Below are 13,666 nucleotides of genomic sequence, written 5' to 3'. Positions count from 1 at the left end.
TTCATCCAAATCGGTGCAGTGGAAGCTGAGATATCGATTTCTGAACTTTATGCCAGGCACCAGGAAGGTGTCATATCCATCCACAGCCATCATCCTCCACTACCTCTGATCCTTCCAGACTACCTCCGCTCCTTCTTCACTAATCTTGGAGCCCCTGTATTCCACAATCACCTCTGACTCCCTCGATGGTCACCACCCCCTCTTTTTAATATATTACCTACACCTCCCTAAGTATGGAACCCTGAAGGTCTCCAGACAGCTCCAACGTCCACTAGCGCACTCCCGCCCCTGCTGGGCAATTCACTTGCTTGCCCTGCAAGTCTACCTTTGGGTCTATCCCTCCTTTCCGTTTCTGGGTTATAGCCTGCTACTCTGCTAACCCCATAACCTGACTCGTCAGTAATATTCAGTCAGCTAACATTTAACTCTGTTAGCTCCACTCCACTTGGTCCCACCATTCACAGGCCTGCCCTCACTGTAACTATATACACTTAACTTGTACATAGGTTACACCCTAGTGATAAAATCGACTAGAGTTGATCCCCCTTTTAGTTCTTGCTGCCAGTAAGTAAATTAGGGCATGGATGTGTAACTTGGCACAGCACTCCTGTTCTGAGTTGCTGAGGCTGAAGCCCTCCACCACAGAGACATCTCCTTCATCTCGCTTCTGGTCTCTAACAGAAGGTCACATGCTAGTGTGCAGATGTGGGAAATGCAGCGATATCGGGCTCTGAGGTCAGATTGGGCTGGGAAAAATATGGAAAAATGAGGGGTATGTAGGAAGTGTGTCGTATAGTGGGTGGAGGACTGGGGGGGAAGCCTGGGGTGTATGGTGTGTGTTCTACATGCTGAAATATGTAGAAACCATGTTTTTGTGGTGCACAGATTTATCCCGGTAACAGCACTCGACAAAATGTATGATGTTGATGGACTCGCACCAGAGCCTGTTCTGGGAGAATCCAACAGAGTTTGTGATGCAAAATCAAAATCAGATGTATTTGATGTTGGTTAAATGATATAATAGACAGAAATAGAAGCAAATCTCCCCAATGAAATGTAGGAAGAGCTACTGTGGTAAATGCAGCATGGATGTATCAGATGAATGGCAACTACTAATGGAAGAGTTTTTGCCTCTCCTCACTGACAAGGAGGGCCTCAGAATGGTGACCAAGTTTGTTGAGCGATTGTTCAAATCTCCAGAGAGCTCGAGCCAAATCCTGGGTGTATGAGGTCGGATGGACAGCAACTAGCTCACGCCAGAGTTTGACACTTTCTTCAATCACCAGGAGCGCTTTAGAGTACTGTCCAAGCTCAAGCAATGACCAGTTAAGACTGTGAAGCGCTCGAGCCAAATCCGGGGTGTATGAGGCCAGTTGAACAGCAACTAGCTCACGCCAGAGTTTGACACTTTCTTCAATCACTGGGAGCGCCTCAGAGTGCCGTCCAAGATTGGAGAATGATGTTCTAAGATTCAAGAGTGCTCGAGCCAAATCAGGGGTATATGAGGTTGGATGGACAGCAACCAGCTCGCGCCAGAGTTTGATGCTTTCTTCAATCACTAAGAGTGCCTCTGAATACAGTCCAAGGTTGGCGAGCGATACTTCAAAATTCCGGAGCGCTCGAGCCAAATCAGGGGTGTATGAGGTTGGTTGGACAGCAATGAGCTTGCGCCACAATTTGATGCTTTCCTCAATCACCGGGAGCGCGTCGGAGTACCGTCCAAGCTCAAGCAATGACCAGTTAAGATCATGAAGTGCTCGAGCCAAATCAGGGGTGTATGAGGTCGGATGGACAGCAACTAGCTTGTGCCAGAGTTTCACGCATTCCTCAATCACTGGGAGCGCCTCGGAGTACTGTCCGAGCTCAAGCAATGACCAGTTAAGATCCTGAAGCGCTCGAGCCAAATCACGGGTGTATGAGGTCGGATGGACCGCAACTAGCTCGCGCCAGAGTTTGACACTTTCTTTGATAACTGGGAGCGCTATGGAATGCTGTCCGAGATAGTTGAGTGATACCCCAAGACTATTGAGTGCTCGAGCCAAGTCAGGGGTGTATGAGGTCGGGTGGACGGCAACTAGCTTGCGCCAGAGTGTGATGCTTTCTTCGATCACTGATAGCGCCTCGGAATGCCGTCCAAGTTTGGTGAGCGATATTTGAAGACTCACGAGCGCTCGAGCCAAATCAGGGGCGTATGAAGTTGGATCGATGGCAACTACCTTGCGGAAGAGTTCGACACTTTCTTCATTTGCGGAGAATGACTCGGGATGCCACCCAAGGCGGGAAAATGATACACCTAGATATCCAAGTGACCGAGCCAAATTAGTAGTGTAGGAATCAGAGTCCGCGGACACAAGGCAACGACAGAGCCCAACAGCGTCATTTGCCAACTCATACGCCTCCTGAAATCTCAAAAAGAATGCAAGATTACTGTGCACATTTCCAAATACTTTGACCAGCATTTGAATGACTTCTTTTGAAGTTTGATCTACACTCAACTGAAGGAACATGCGACTGAATAAGAATGAGCTATGAATACTGTTGATAATCCATACCTTAGCCCACTCGGGGAATGATGATATACTAATATACCCGCCTGTCCTCACACAGACTTCCACCCAGTGCACCACTTGCTGATTGAGGAATGCGTGAAACGACCCATTGAGCACTTCCAGTGGCTCCTGAACCTGATTGAGGTGATGCACGATATACCGACATGCATAATACAGCTGTTCCGACAGCGTCCCTTCCGCAATAGGCGGTAGCTGAGCCTCTTTCGACAAACCCTCCTCAATCAACCCCAAACTTTCCACAGAGGAAAGATCTTTGTTCAGGATATCGATACAGCGGAGAGCCACATTGGCATTCTCCCTCCTCACATCCACTGCAAACCGATGAAGTGTTGGTGATTGTGGGCCGACTCGCTCTGTGAGAAAATCGCGGAAGGACTGATGTAACACACGAATCGGTATGTGAGAATCACCAACTCCCGAGACGAGCGGAGAGAGTTCTTCTAACGTATAGTGGACAGGAGACCTCAGGTGTGGTGACAGGATCGCATCCCAAGCCGCTACGGATAATGGCTGTTGCGCGATTAGGATCGCGCCCATCACAATCGGATAGTCGTGCATAAAATCGTTGTTCCCCCAGTCACACTTCTCCAAAACTCTTGTATACAGCCTATCCATCTCACCCTCAGCGGGAGCCTTCGATCGATTCGCACCAGTATCGAGAAGCTCCTCCAGCATCCTCATAGGAGGACGACGGGTGTGCTGCATATAGCGGAACACAGTACTAATCCAAATGAACAACCCACCCGCTCGTCCCAGCATGTCTTGGACCAATTTATCCTCGTCATCGAGTTCGCCTTTCAAATGGGGATGCATATTCTTCAGCTCACGTAGCTGCATACGGATGTAGATATCGCAGTCCCGAACGTTGGCATCATCCGAGAGATTAATGCTGAGCCGATCAATGACGGAATAATTCGAGAGACAGGGACCAAGAAGGCCAAATTGCCTTGAGGTGACAAGGAATTTAATGTTTGAGGGCAACTTGGGGACCTGTTCCCAAAGTATTTTGGCAAGATACTTGAATGCTTGTTCATCGCATTCATCCAAGGCATCAATAATGACCATCCCAGGGCTATCGGAAGGTGGTGCCTTCAGACGGAAAGGCTCCGCCACTAATTTCTCGAATTGCATCGGGAAGGAGGCAGTGGCGAGAGTCGGGTCTTTCTGGATAGTGGATATGAGATAGGAACGATACGTCGGGTCATGCGTTGCAAGGGATCGGGCCATTCCGCTGAACAAATGATCTGGGCGCGATTGCTCTCCGGCTTTGAAGAAGAAACTGAGCAGCAACATCCCTCCTTTGCTGCACTCCTCAGCGATCGAGTGAGCAAGAGATGTCTTGCCGGCGCCGGCCACGGCCGTCACCAGTAGGACACGATTCTCGCTATTCCCCGTGTTACGACACCAGGTCATAATGTCCTCAATCAAGCCAGTCCTCGTGCCTTCCAAACATGCCAGGGTTAAATCGTGATGGGCGACAGCAGGGTATCGGAGTTTGTCTAGAACTAAGGAATTCTCGATTTCACGATTTAATCGATCTTGATTATTTCCTAGTTCCAAGTTCGTCCCCAGCTGCGCAGTTAGGATAATGAGATCGAAGTAGTAACATAACCGTGAGGGCCAAGCGTAATTACCTGAAATAATGCTAAGGCTTCGTCAAGATTTCGTTTTAAATCGTCAATTCTGCCAGGCTTCTTCATATGAGAGAAAAAATTGCGGATGCCTGGCCGCCTTTCCATCTTTTCACTCAGCCTGCCGATTTCGGTTTGAATGCGCTGCAGCGCCCTTTGAAACACCTATGTTATACGACGGCGAGAACTGAGAGCAAATGCTACTTACTGATTTAGCTTTCTAATGTTCCCCACCCACGCACCTTTGCTGGATGCATCATATGAGTCAAGGGCCGCGACCACACGGGCCGTTGCGTCTACGACATATCTCCCGAAACGCTCCCATTCCTCCTTACTCTCTTTGAACTTCTACACATTCCAAACCGTCAAATTTCGTCCCAAACTCGGTTTAAATCGCTACGAACTTTGACCTCATCGAGGATAAAGAGTGCTGCCCCGGTGGAAGCCTGTAAGGGAGGGAGCACACCTGACGCGACATTGACCGCAGTGAGAACTGGAACCGCGACGTCACCTCCCGCTGCAATGATGTCATGGAGCCTTTGCTTCAGAGACATGGTGGATGACGGGCGAATCGATGCACACGAGATCACAGCCCAATCTACCCCATTATGGGAATGTACGGCGTTACCGCTTACATAACTGACAATCGAGTTCGTCAGCTAGTGACCCAGTGAGTTCCAGCCTTCGTGCTCGATTGTCGGCACCGCCCGACGTGAAGAAGTCCTGCCATCAATCCTTGCAGAACCGGCTGTTCGCAACTATCTATTCCTCTACCATCTCAGATGAGGCTTGGTATAAAATTCAGTAATAGGAATACTAGCGCCTTAGGCCAGGGCGAAGTTTGGCCCATGCAGTGATTTCCCTGTGTCATCCAGCTTCTAGTTCATGAAGACCGATTTTCGGTTATCGGCTACCCGCTTACATGCGATTGCAATGGCCAAGCGTGACCTCCACTAAGCACTAATTGGTACTATCAGTCGTGCAAGGCTAAAGATTTTTTATTGGCGTATAGGCCACGCGGTAGAACGTTGGCTTGAATGTCAATACCCGCCTTCAGATTCATCGATCCCTTCGGTAACAGCGCTTTATATTCCACCCGTAACGTCATCAATCTTAGTGTCACCTACTCATCCCACCGACCATTTCTCCACGGGTACCCAGGGAATGTGCCAATACTTAACGCCCACAAAGTTTTAAACGAATACTGTCATGTCAGCTTACGCTCGCGTCTCGGTTTGCTACTTTTTCTGGGATGGCCTGAGCAGGGAATGCACTGACTGGATGGATACACTTAGAACCTTCACCTTGCGGGGTCTCTGGATTTGATGGTTCATTCCTTCATGTTGGATTGGCCTGCCAACACAGCCCGAAGCCTAAAACGTGTTCTTATTTCTTAATGGGCGCGAATACATCGCTTGAGTTCACTCCCTCCAGGCTAGACGTCAACATCTTATGTATGGAATGCGCGTGTGGTGATCTGTGAGTGCTAATGACGCGGTGCCAGTAACGGGAGCAAACGTGGGGGGCAGCGGATGGTGAGATTCGGCACTTGCTACCACGACCAACTTACTTGGACATCTCTCCGTGACCCGAACCAAGTAGCCAAGAAGGTCAGGAATGGCGCCTCGAAATCGGTGAATGGATTTAGGTGTGTGCTCTTTGGTCAAGGCTCCAATATAGGCTGCGAACAAGTCAGTTGCAAGTATGAGGCGACGAGCGACATTCGAGAGAGCGGGACCGGTCAAATAATCGAACTGAATCGGTCAATGCTCTGGACTCCCCTGTTCGCTTCAACTCTGTTTGGCATTTCCCTGCATTCGAATCGAATCTTGGCGTCGTCCAAGGATCTCATCCCTCTCTAAATGCCCCCTCATACCTTGATGTTTAACATGCAATTGCGACGGCCAAGCATGACCTGTAATCTCACTCCGCTAACCGCGAACTGAAGTCGACAACTTATAGTTTGTTTCAACTTCAGTGGTTTGCTCCGGTTTTTTCGCATGGACTTTCATTAGAATCTCCCTGATCTCCTGGCTATTGCTTTCGGGAAATGAGTGTATCCTACTACCGTAAAATCGAAAGACCGACCCCCCTTGGGAGATGCCATCTGAGGTGAGGCAGCGCTTGAGAGTATATATCAAGACTGAATTGATCCAATGGCAATTGTTCCAATGCGCATCGGCACGAACCCTCTTCAAAACTCAGTTGTCTGCAAGGTGCAATGATGTTTGTGACGTTGACACTGCATTAGAACTTTGACAACTCATCTCCTCTCCCTGTTACACTTAAAGCGGCGGACGACTGGCGATTCTCTTTTGGCCTGCTGGTAGTGCCTTCCGTACGCCTCAGAAGAATGGCGGGAACATGCGCACATGTCGGGATGAAGTGGGGATTGGCCCCGTGGGTTTTCAATGGACTAGCCTCTCGTATCTTCCGCGGCAACCGGCCAATATATTAATGTGAACGATTAGGGTAGTCAAGACTAGGTATTCGGAACAGCGGCAGCATGAAGGCCAGGTAAAGGCGCGCCAAGCGCATACAGTGTCCAGGCTGACAAAGGTTCCGGAGAAAACTCCGGAGCGACCATGAATAATGGCAACTTATTTCACTGAATTGATTGTGGCACTCCGAAATGAATGTAAGTGACTTCAAGAATGGCTAAGCTTTCTCCTTTTTGTAATAAAGATCTCTATTCCGTGTATTCTTCCTACGCCAACGTCTTGATATCGTCGTCTCCTTGTTTTCCTGGGCAAAAGGACTCTGTCGCGTCACTACATACGATTTGAATCGTTGGAGTGCGTGCCTGGCCTTGGAATGTTACTTGGCCGTCAGGTGTGAGTGCCTAGGCTAAGCTAGCGAAGTTGGAACCGCGTACATGAATGTAGTTGGATATGAAGGAAACAAAGCGAATTATACTTTTATCCAGTAAGTAAATAGGCCAGCCACATGAGTGGCGTTGAATCGGGGGGTCATGGCTTGGCTACGAGAGTGCATGAGGGATTAGGGTAAAGTACTCCCAAGCGGTCTTGGCTCCGGATGATTAGCGGGCCAATATAGTACTAAGAACCATTAATGGTGCGAAACCTGGTGTGAATAACGTCGGGTGAGCGTTGACTAGTGTACCGGCGCGGGAGTGTTGGAGCTATCGACCCAAATCGGGGGCAAATGAATGACAACCAGCTGGCGCCACAATCCGAAGACCCCGTCACAGAAGCCGCACACCAGCAACTATATTATGTATTGACGATCCCCTCACCTATGCCATGGTGTAATCGGGATATTAGCCGCACTTGCCACGACATATCGAGGCTGCGGGGTAACAAGTTTGAACTACCACCAACCAGAGCCTGAGACTTTCTTCATCCATGAGCGCCAAAAAGAATCCCAGCCAGATCTGGGGCGCATGATGTTGGAAGGACGAAAGCCAGCTCACAGAACAGTGTTCTGTCGGAACACCTGAATCCCATGCCAGTAACGGGGTTGGCCGAGTTCATCGCACAGCCTCAGGGTCCGCTCCCACACGGGGAGCGTTCAGTAGAGCATCTACATAGGGCGTGTTACACACGAAGCCGTTTGAATGAGATACCGCGTCTCGTTCAAATGCGCATGCCCGCATCCGAATTCATTCTCATTCCGAATTTGCTCCGTAACGAACAGCCTGGAGGCACCTCATGAGACCTCACTTCGCTTCGTTGATTCATCTGCCCGCCGAAAGAATCAGCTCTGTTCCTCGCTCAAAACCAGTTCCGGTCTATTGAACTTGTTACCTGTACGTTTTAATCGGGAGAGTTGGTCCAGTTTGGGACTCGTTTGTCAGACAGACTCCTTAGTACAATGAGACTGCCTCAACCAATTGTAGTGTCCGAGAACGGGCTGAATATGATCGAATCTGATTTTTTGGGACTCCTTAAGAACGTTCTTCAATGCGGACGCTTCTCTCCGTATTCGGCGAGGCGCTGTGCTCTCTAGCTATTGCTTTATTTTCTCCTCCCGACCTCCATAACCTCCTCTCTCACTCTCTCTCCCTCGCTGGCTCTATCACTGTGCCTGACATAGGAGAAGGTAGACACAGCGATGCCAAGGCTCTTATCTTTTCCCTGGGCGCAAAGTGTCCTTCTTTTCTTGCTCTGCGCTCGGATTAGTCTGGCATGTACTATGGACGTCCCGATGGAGATTACGAGTGGAGTTCCGTTCCAAGTGTCTTGGGCGGCCTGTGAGGTAGGCTCTATATATTGATCCCAGATCCCCCAGCTAGGGGTCGAGTTCAACTGACCCCCAACTCAAACCATTATGTACTTTTTGTATGGGCGCAATTTGCTACCTCTCGACTCACTGGTGGCGGTGGCCGGACAAAACACACGACTATGCTCTTTTTGGTTTGGTTTGGTTCGGTTCGGTTGCAGACACCCGTCACGGTCAAAGTTTGGGATCAGAATAACAATCTCTTGAAGAGTGCTACACTCTCCGAGTCCAGTTTCACATAGTACGCCGATCGTCGCTCCCCCCCGGTTGCCTTTCCGTCCACCCAGTGGCACCGCAACCAAAAAACGTCCTAACTCACATTGCTTTCGCGGTCGCTCGCACTTGGTGCAGCACTGTCACTACTAGTGCGGTGTCCTTCTCCGTAACAGATGCTACCGGGCTCGAAGTGACAACTATCCCACTTGTAGTCAACGTTCGTAAGCTTTACACACTCCTTCCTGTTTTCCCAACGCCACTCCACTCACAACTGTTGCCTCCAAACCTTTATGCGTGTACAACAGCCAAATCCAAGCTCATCACTAACATCGCACTCGGTTAGCTCGGTTAGCATTTAAAACTTTTGGCGAAGAGTTTCGATGGAGTTTACATCGTTAGACTTTTTCTTTTCACTTTCAATAGTCTGTGAGCAGTCATACGACGTCATCGGATGACACGACAACGACGACAACGACGGCGAGCACAAGCTCATCGCCTACATCCACAAACTCTCTTCCTTCCAGCACTGGCTCTTCAACGACTTCCGATGATTTCCCCACTCCCTTCCTTCGCCCCCACTCTCACCCTCGACCTCCCCCTATTCCCATAGGACTTATGGTGGTTGCTATTGCCATGGGGGTCGTTGGCGTACTCGTGGTGGTAATCCTCATTCCCCTTCTTATTAATTTGTGGCTTACAGGTCGTGGGCCGAGAGGGGGACCTAAATATGACAAGGTGAAAGGGGATGAGGAGCAAGCGCCGGGGGAAGTGCGAGAGGAATCGCGAGGGGAAGTGCAGGATAGAGCGCAGGACAGAACGCAAGAGGGTGGGCAAGAGGATGTACAAAAGGGAGGGGAAAGAGAAGCGCAAGAGGGAACGCAAGAGGGAGGCCTATTGGGAAGGCAAGAAGGAACGCAAGAAGGAACGCAAGAGGGGGGGCAAGCGGGAGGGCAAGAGGGAACGCAGGAGGGAATACAACAGGAGCGTGGGAGGGAGGGGCACGTAGATTAACAGAGGGATAAGGAAATGATGTACCTGTGTGTTGGAGGGGGGAGGGAAGGCTTATTCATGTGTTTGCTTGGGCGATCCAATGTTTACCTACTTCTTCCGGGGATTGGTATTTTGGACCTTTTATTTTTTTTTTTGCTTTCTTAGCTACAACTACAGCATGTACAAACGAATTACGAAGAAACAATTGTCAAATAAAACGCTTCAATGAGATCAAACTTCAAACCCACTTCCGCGAAACCGTGGGGGGGGGGGGGGGGGGGTGATTAATTTGACCCGTATTTGAAGTGTACGTGTGGACCACTGTGGCTAGTCGAAAGTGTGCAAAGTTGGCCAGGTGCTAGTCAGATCCTGCTGGAGGAGCCCCTGTAGTGTTGGGGATATCTGTCCATATCAGTCAAGGTGCACATTGACACCACGCGCGCTGTAAGTCGATCGCAATGGTCTTATCAATCACTAGCTAGATCCGACGCGACTCGGAAAATATTCCCCCAAGGATCAACAATAGCCCCGCAAGTAATAAAGAAGAAGAGGTTTGCGTGAACATCTGATCCCACGCATCTCTTCGATCTATTGTCATATATTGAGGGTGGGGGACCCTTCGATCGCAGAGAAGAACGTAGCTACTATCGCCGCTGCGCAAGTTGTGGCCCAAATGAACGTGTTTGCCATTCAAATCCCTTCACTATTGGGTAGCCTAAACTTTTTACCAACTCTCATATCCCGATCGTACTATGTACCGGCACGATTCTACGAACGATTTGCGCATCGCTAGCTGTGCCGACTCCAACTGCGTTTTTGCTGCCATCACAGCTAGCTCTCTTTCTAAGCTTGCGCGCAACTTTAAAGAGCGCAGAACCATTAAAAATCATGTTGGGTAATTCGGTTCCAAGATTTCAATGAAGCCACAAGGGATTTCGATTCTCCTGGCTTGTATCAGTGATGTGCCTGAGTGACGAAGTCCCAAAAGCGCCTAGAGAACGAGGGTGATGTTGTCAATGCAAAGGACATCCCAGATATCGGGTTTTGTTCCACGTTGTACACTGGGTGTGTGCCAATCATGGTGTTTTCCTGCCCGCTGCGCTGTACGTCTGCTTCGAGCTATTCTCAATCTCCTTGTATGTTTTTTTCCCGTCGAGCGATTTGCCTTTTTGTCGCTTTGTTCTCAGCAGTGTCATACCATATTAATTTACTTCATCCTTGAGGTAATCTCTTGGCCCCAGGTCGACCCTATCAATACGGTCGAAGTGTATGTGATGAATGGCAGGGGATATTCTCCCAAGGCTATTAGCGATCTCGACGCAAATGGCGAACTTGGAGTCGAGTTAAGGTAGACGCCTGGTTCATTGTTTCAAAAAAAAGCACTTACGAGGACTATAACGCCCACAGCAATCACTCCGTTCGAGAAGCGGGACGCGACATAGATAAAGAACCCTACGATGAATAAGTAAAATCCGCTAAGCAGAGGTCAGAATATGAATAAATTCGCACAGCCCAAGCTATATCACTTACCAAACAACTAGGGTGAAGCAGCGGCTAAATGAAAAGGCTTTGATACAGTCGAACACATTTGGCTTAGCTGCGACGGTAGCTTCGACTGGGGAAGGGACATCAACACGGACATCACCCGTAAGGTATAAATATCGATGTATGACCAGTCGAAGTGCGTCGCGGTGCGCAAAGCTGGTAAGATGATGTTCAGGTCCTGCTGTAGGAGCTGAATTTTAGAGGACATGCACGTACGTCAGCCAGTGTGCACGCCGGCAAGCTGTAAGCAAGACGATACTATCGATCGCTAGACCGGACACCGAGTTAGAGGGATAATACCGTTTAGGCACGCCACTGTAGATAACAGCATAGCAGCCATTATTGGTGCATTGAACAGGCTGTAGATGGCAGAATTTTTTCTATCATCAGCGAGCGTGATCGCTAATACTTGAGCCTCGACTGCAGTGAGGAGCGTGGCTATTAGCGCCACTGTGTTACTATCTGGGACAAAAATAAACAACAAAGGATGGTTCGCAACGCAACTACTAACCGTCGTAGAGTCTCCTCCACACCTCTTCAAACCTGTCATCGATAATCTCCCTGATCGAGCGAGGAGGAGAGATGGGGTTCGATTCATCAATAATTGGCGTTTGAGACATTCAAGTGAGGGAAAAGGAATACGGTTGACTTTGGCTGCTGAGTTCATATATGAGATTCTGCTAATCCCGAGTGTATACTGTGTGTCCAGTGTTCGAGTGATTACTTAAACACACCAGAATTGTTGGAACGTTGCGTACTATATGGACGTACCATAAATTAAACTGCTCGCGTTGCTTCGCCTAATACTAATAGCATGGAACTTTTTGATTCTGTTACGTGGCCGGAGTTTCCATCAGAACGACGGGAAAAACAGAAGACATGAAATGGCGGATAAAAATATATGAACGAAGCTCAATACTCAAATCCAGGGACCGCAAGAACCCGAGAGTAGTAATGAACCGATAATATCACTTCCTACAAACTTCAAACCAGAGTACGCAGCTAGGACAGGACAACACTGAAGCATCGAGAAGAATGGACAGAGAGGAGGGGGGTTGTGATCATCCGAGGGAAGGCGCGGTCAGCGATTTCCTTCAATTTCTGAATTCCGACAACTCCTCGCCGAGCTTAGAAGGGAGGTTCCAAAAGGGACAATATTTTGGACGCAACCGTACCTGGACAGCATGCGTAATGGTTTTTTGGTCCAGTCTTGACTAGAAGGATGAGGGGAAAGAACTCTTGATTATCCTCTGGAGCCGGCGCCTGAGATATCAGAATACTGGTTCGCGCAATGCAGTCGTTCTATTAAGGAATAGACAGGAATGCTACCGTGTAGGTGGGACGCAGGGTCTTGCAGCACAGGTCTTATTCCATCCACGGAGTTGAGCGAAACGACGTGAGTAAGAGCTTTCGAAATTAGCGTGAAGACTATCCCGGACTTGGAGCTGCGAAGGAGGTTTATCCTTGACGTGGGTTCCCAGCATCCCAGAGCGCTGGCTTAAGTGCAGTGGACAATGAATTGCTCCCTCTGGAGAACAAACGAGCATCAGGAGATTCGCTAGTGAAAACTCAACCGTCAAGATCTAGAGCGTGTTGATATCACTAAATATTGACCCGTTTGACCACCTTCATCCCCGTGAGAACCAATTCAATCGTGGGGTATGCATGTCCCCGAAACGGGCTCTCGGCCAAAGCCGGGCCAGCCGTTTCATTCACAAACCGTGAACGTCGTTGTAGGTAAGGCGCGTCGATCGACGTCCTCAACATCAGGATAACCGTACGTTGCACTACAGACCCGTCCTCTATTCCTTGGGTGTTCTACTTCCTATTTATTGCCATAAGTGGCATATTCGGTAAGCTCGAAATCCGTCGTTGGCATCATTCCCAGCCCTGCACCTAACAGAATGCACTACGTTCGCCTCCAATCTCGTTATAGATATCATTAAAAAGGACCACTTTTGTATTTAACTGAAATCCACTGGAGGTGCTTAGTGCGTTGCTAGTGCACCACGGTTAACGACAGGGATCCCCCCAATCAACCCAGCCCTCTGAGTACACCGTCTACGTAGAGTAACGGTTTCTCCAGGCCATTCTGTATATTCTGCGCGAGGATTTGGGGCTTGTCCGTGGAGACACCTGCAGAGGGCCGGAGGTTGCACCTAGCACCGCTGGTACTCGCGGTTGTTTGGTTCGTCTGGGCCACCCGCCGCAAAAACCGATCCCCCGCTCCGATTTCGTGCCATACATCGACAGCTATACACCTTCCTAGGCCCCCATCAAAATCTTTTACCCAAACGGTCGCACCGACACGCAATTCCCCTCCCTGCTTGCTTGCACACCGACCCTCAGATCTCGCTGTTTGCGCTTATACACCCTAAAACGCTCTGTGTGTCGTCTTTTGTTATCGAACGGGTGCAAAAGATCTCAGCGAGCAGAACCGTTGGGTGTTTCGCCACGATCCTCTACACCCTC

At 49.4% G+C, this 13,666-nt stretch overlaps 4 protein-coding genes across 4 annotated transcripts; 1 reads left to right on the top strand and 3 right to left on the bottom strand.

The window, feature by feature from the left end:
- Window positions 1-1,010: 1,010 nt before the first annotated feature.
- On the bottom strand, window positions 1,011-4,142 carry EI90DRAFT_3097554 (uncharacterized protein). Its single transcript, XM_039062538.1, has 2 exons — window positions 2,553-4,142; window positions 1,011-2,495 (listed from the first exon to the last, which is right to left on the bottom strand). The coding sequence occupies exons 1-2, from the start codon at window positions 3,981-3,983 to the stop codon at window positions 1,113-1,115; spliced, it is 2,814 nt and encodes a 937-aa protein (XP_038907771.1). The 5' UTR covers window positions 3,984-4,142; the 3' UTR covers window positions 1,011-1,112.
- On the bottom strand, window positions 4,067-4,996 carry EI90DRAFT_1034420 (uncharacterized protein). The gene is made up of 3 exons (XM_039051428.1): window positions 4,606-4,996; window positions 4,410-4,549; window positions 4,067-4,355 (listed from the first exon to the last, which is right to left on the bottom strand). The coding sequence occupies exons 1-3, from the start codon at window positions 4,753-4,755 to the stop codon at window positions 4,151-4,153; spliced, it is 495 nt and encodes a 164-aa protein (XP_038907770.1). The 5' UTR covers window positions 4,756-4,996; the 3' UTR covers window positions 4,067-4,150.
- Window positions 4,997-8,565: 3,569 nt separating this feature from the next.
- Window positions 8,566-9,670, top strand: EI90DRAFT_3138601 (uncharacterized protein; the record flags this gene model as incomplete). Its single annotated transcript, XM_039064899.1, has 4 exons — window positions 8,566-8,684; window positions 8,795-8,876; window positions 8,965-9,006; window positions 9,083-9,670. The coding sequence occupies 4 exons, from the start codon at window positions 8,566-8,568 to the stop codon at window positions 9,668-9,670; spliced, it is 831 nt and encodes a 276-aa protein (XP_038907769.1).
- Window positions 9,671-10,823: 1,153 nt separating this feature from the next.
- EI90DRAFT_3097542 (uncharacterized protein) lies at window positions 10,824-11,990 on the bottom strand. Its single transcript, XM_039062537.1, is given in 7 exon segments — window positions 10,824-10,981; window positions 11,035-11,124; window positions 11,180-11,350; window positions 11,411-11,435; window positions 11,495-11,656; window positions 11,706-11,933; window positions 11,950-11,990. 6 exon segments carry the CDS (start codon window positions 11,812-11,814, stop codon window positions 10,852-10,854), a joined length of 687 nt encoding a protein of 228 aa, XP_038907768.1. The 5' UTR covers window positions 11,815-11,933; window positions 11,950-11,990; the 3' UTR covers window positions 10,824-10,851.
- Window positions 11,991-13,666: the final 1,676 nt, after the last annotated feature.

This window comes from Cantharellus anzutake (assembly GCF_015039405.1).
Source record: "Cantharellus anzutake strain C23 chromosome Unknown EI90scaffold_231, whole genome shotgun sequence".
In the NCBI taxonomy this organism is placed as follows: Eukaryota; Fungi; Basidiomycota; class Agaricomycetes; order Cantharellales; family Hydnaceae; genus Cantharellus; species Cantharellus anzutake.
Note: the sequence above shows the minus strand (reverse complement) of the source record. Positions and strands in the feature narration are given on the sequence as shown.

Coding starts and splice junctions, on each gene's coding strand:
- EI90DRAFT_3097554 (XM_039062538.1), bottom strand. CDS start 3,983: ATGACCTGGTGTCGTAACACGGGGAATAGCGAGAATCGTGTCCTACTG. Junction 2,496..2,552: donor CATTCCCCGAGTGGGCTAAG/GTATGGATTATC, acceptor ATGTTCCTTCAG/TTGAGTGTAGATCAAACTTC.
- EI90DRAFT_1034420 (XM_039051428.1), bottom strand. CDS start 4,755: ATGTCTCTGAAGCAAAGGCTCCATGACATCATTGCAGCGGGAGGTGAC. Junction 4,550..4,605: donor TTATCCTCGATGAGGTCAAA/GTTCGTAGCGAT, acceptor TGGAATGTGTAG/AAGTTCAAAGAGAGTAAGGA. Junction 4,356..4,409: donor AACATTAGAAAGCTAAATCA/GTAAGTAGCATT, acceptor GGTGTTTCAAAG/GGCGCTGCAGCGCATTCAAA.
- EI90DRAFT_3097542 (XM_039062537.1), bottom strand. CDS start 11,814: ATGTCTCAAACGCCAATTATTGATGAATCGAACCCCATCTCTCCTCCT. Junction 11,125..11,179: donor TGCTTCACCCTAGTTGTTTG/GTAAGTGATATA, acceptor ACCTCTGCTTAG/CGGATTTTACTTATTCATCG. Junction 10,982..11,034: donor GTGGGCGTTATAGTCCTCGT/AAGTGCTTTTTT, acceptor ACTCGACTCCAA/GTTCGCCATTTGCGTCGAGA.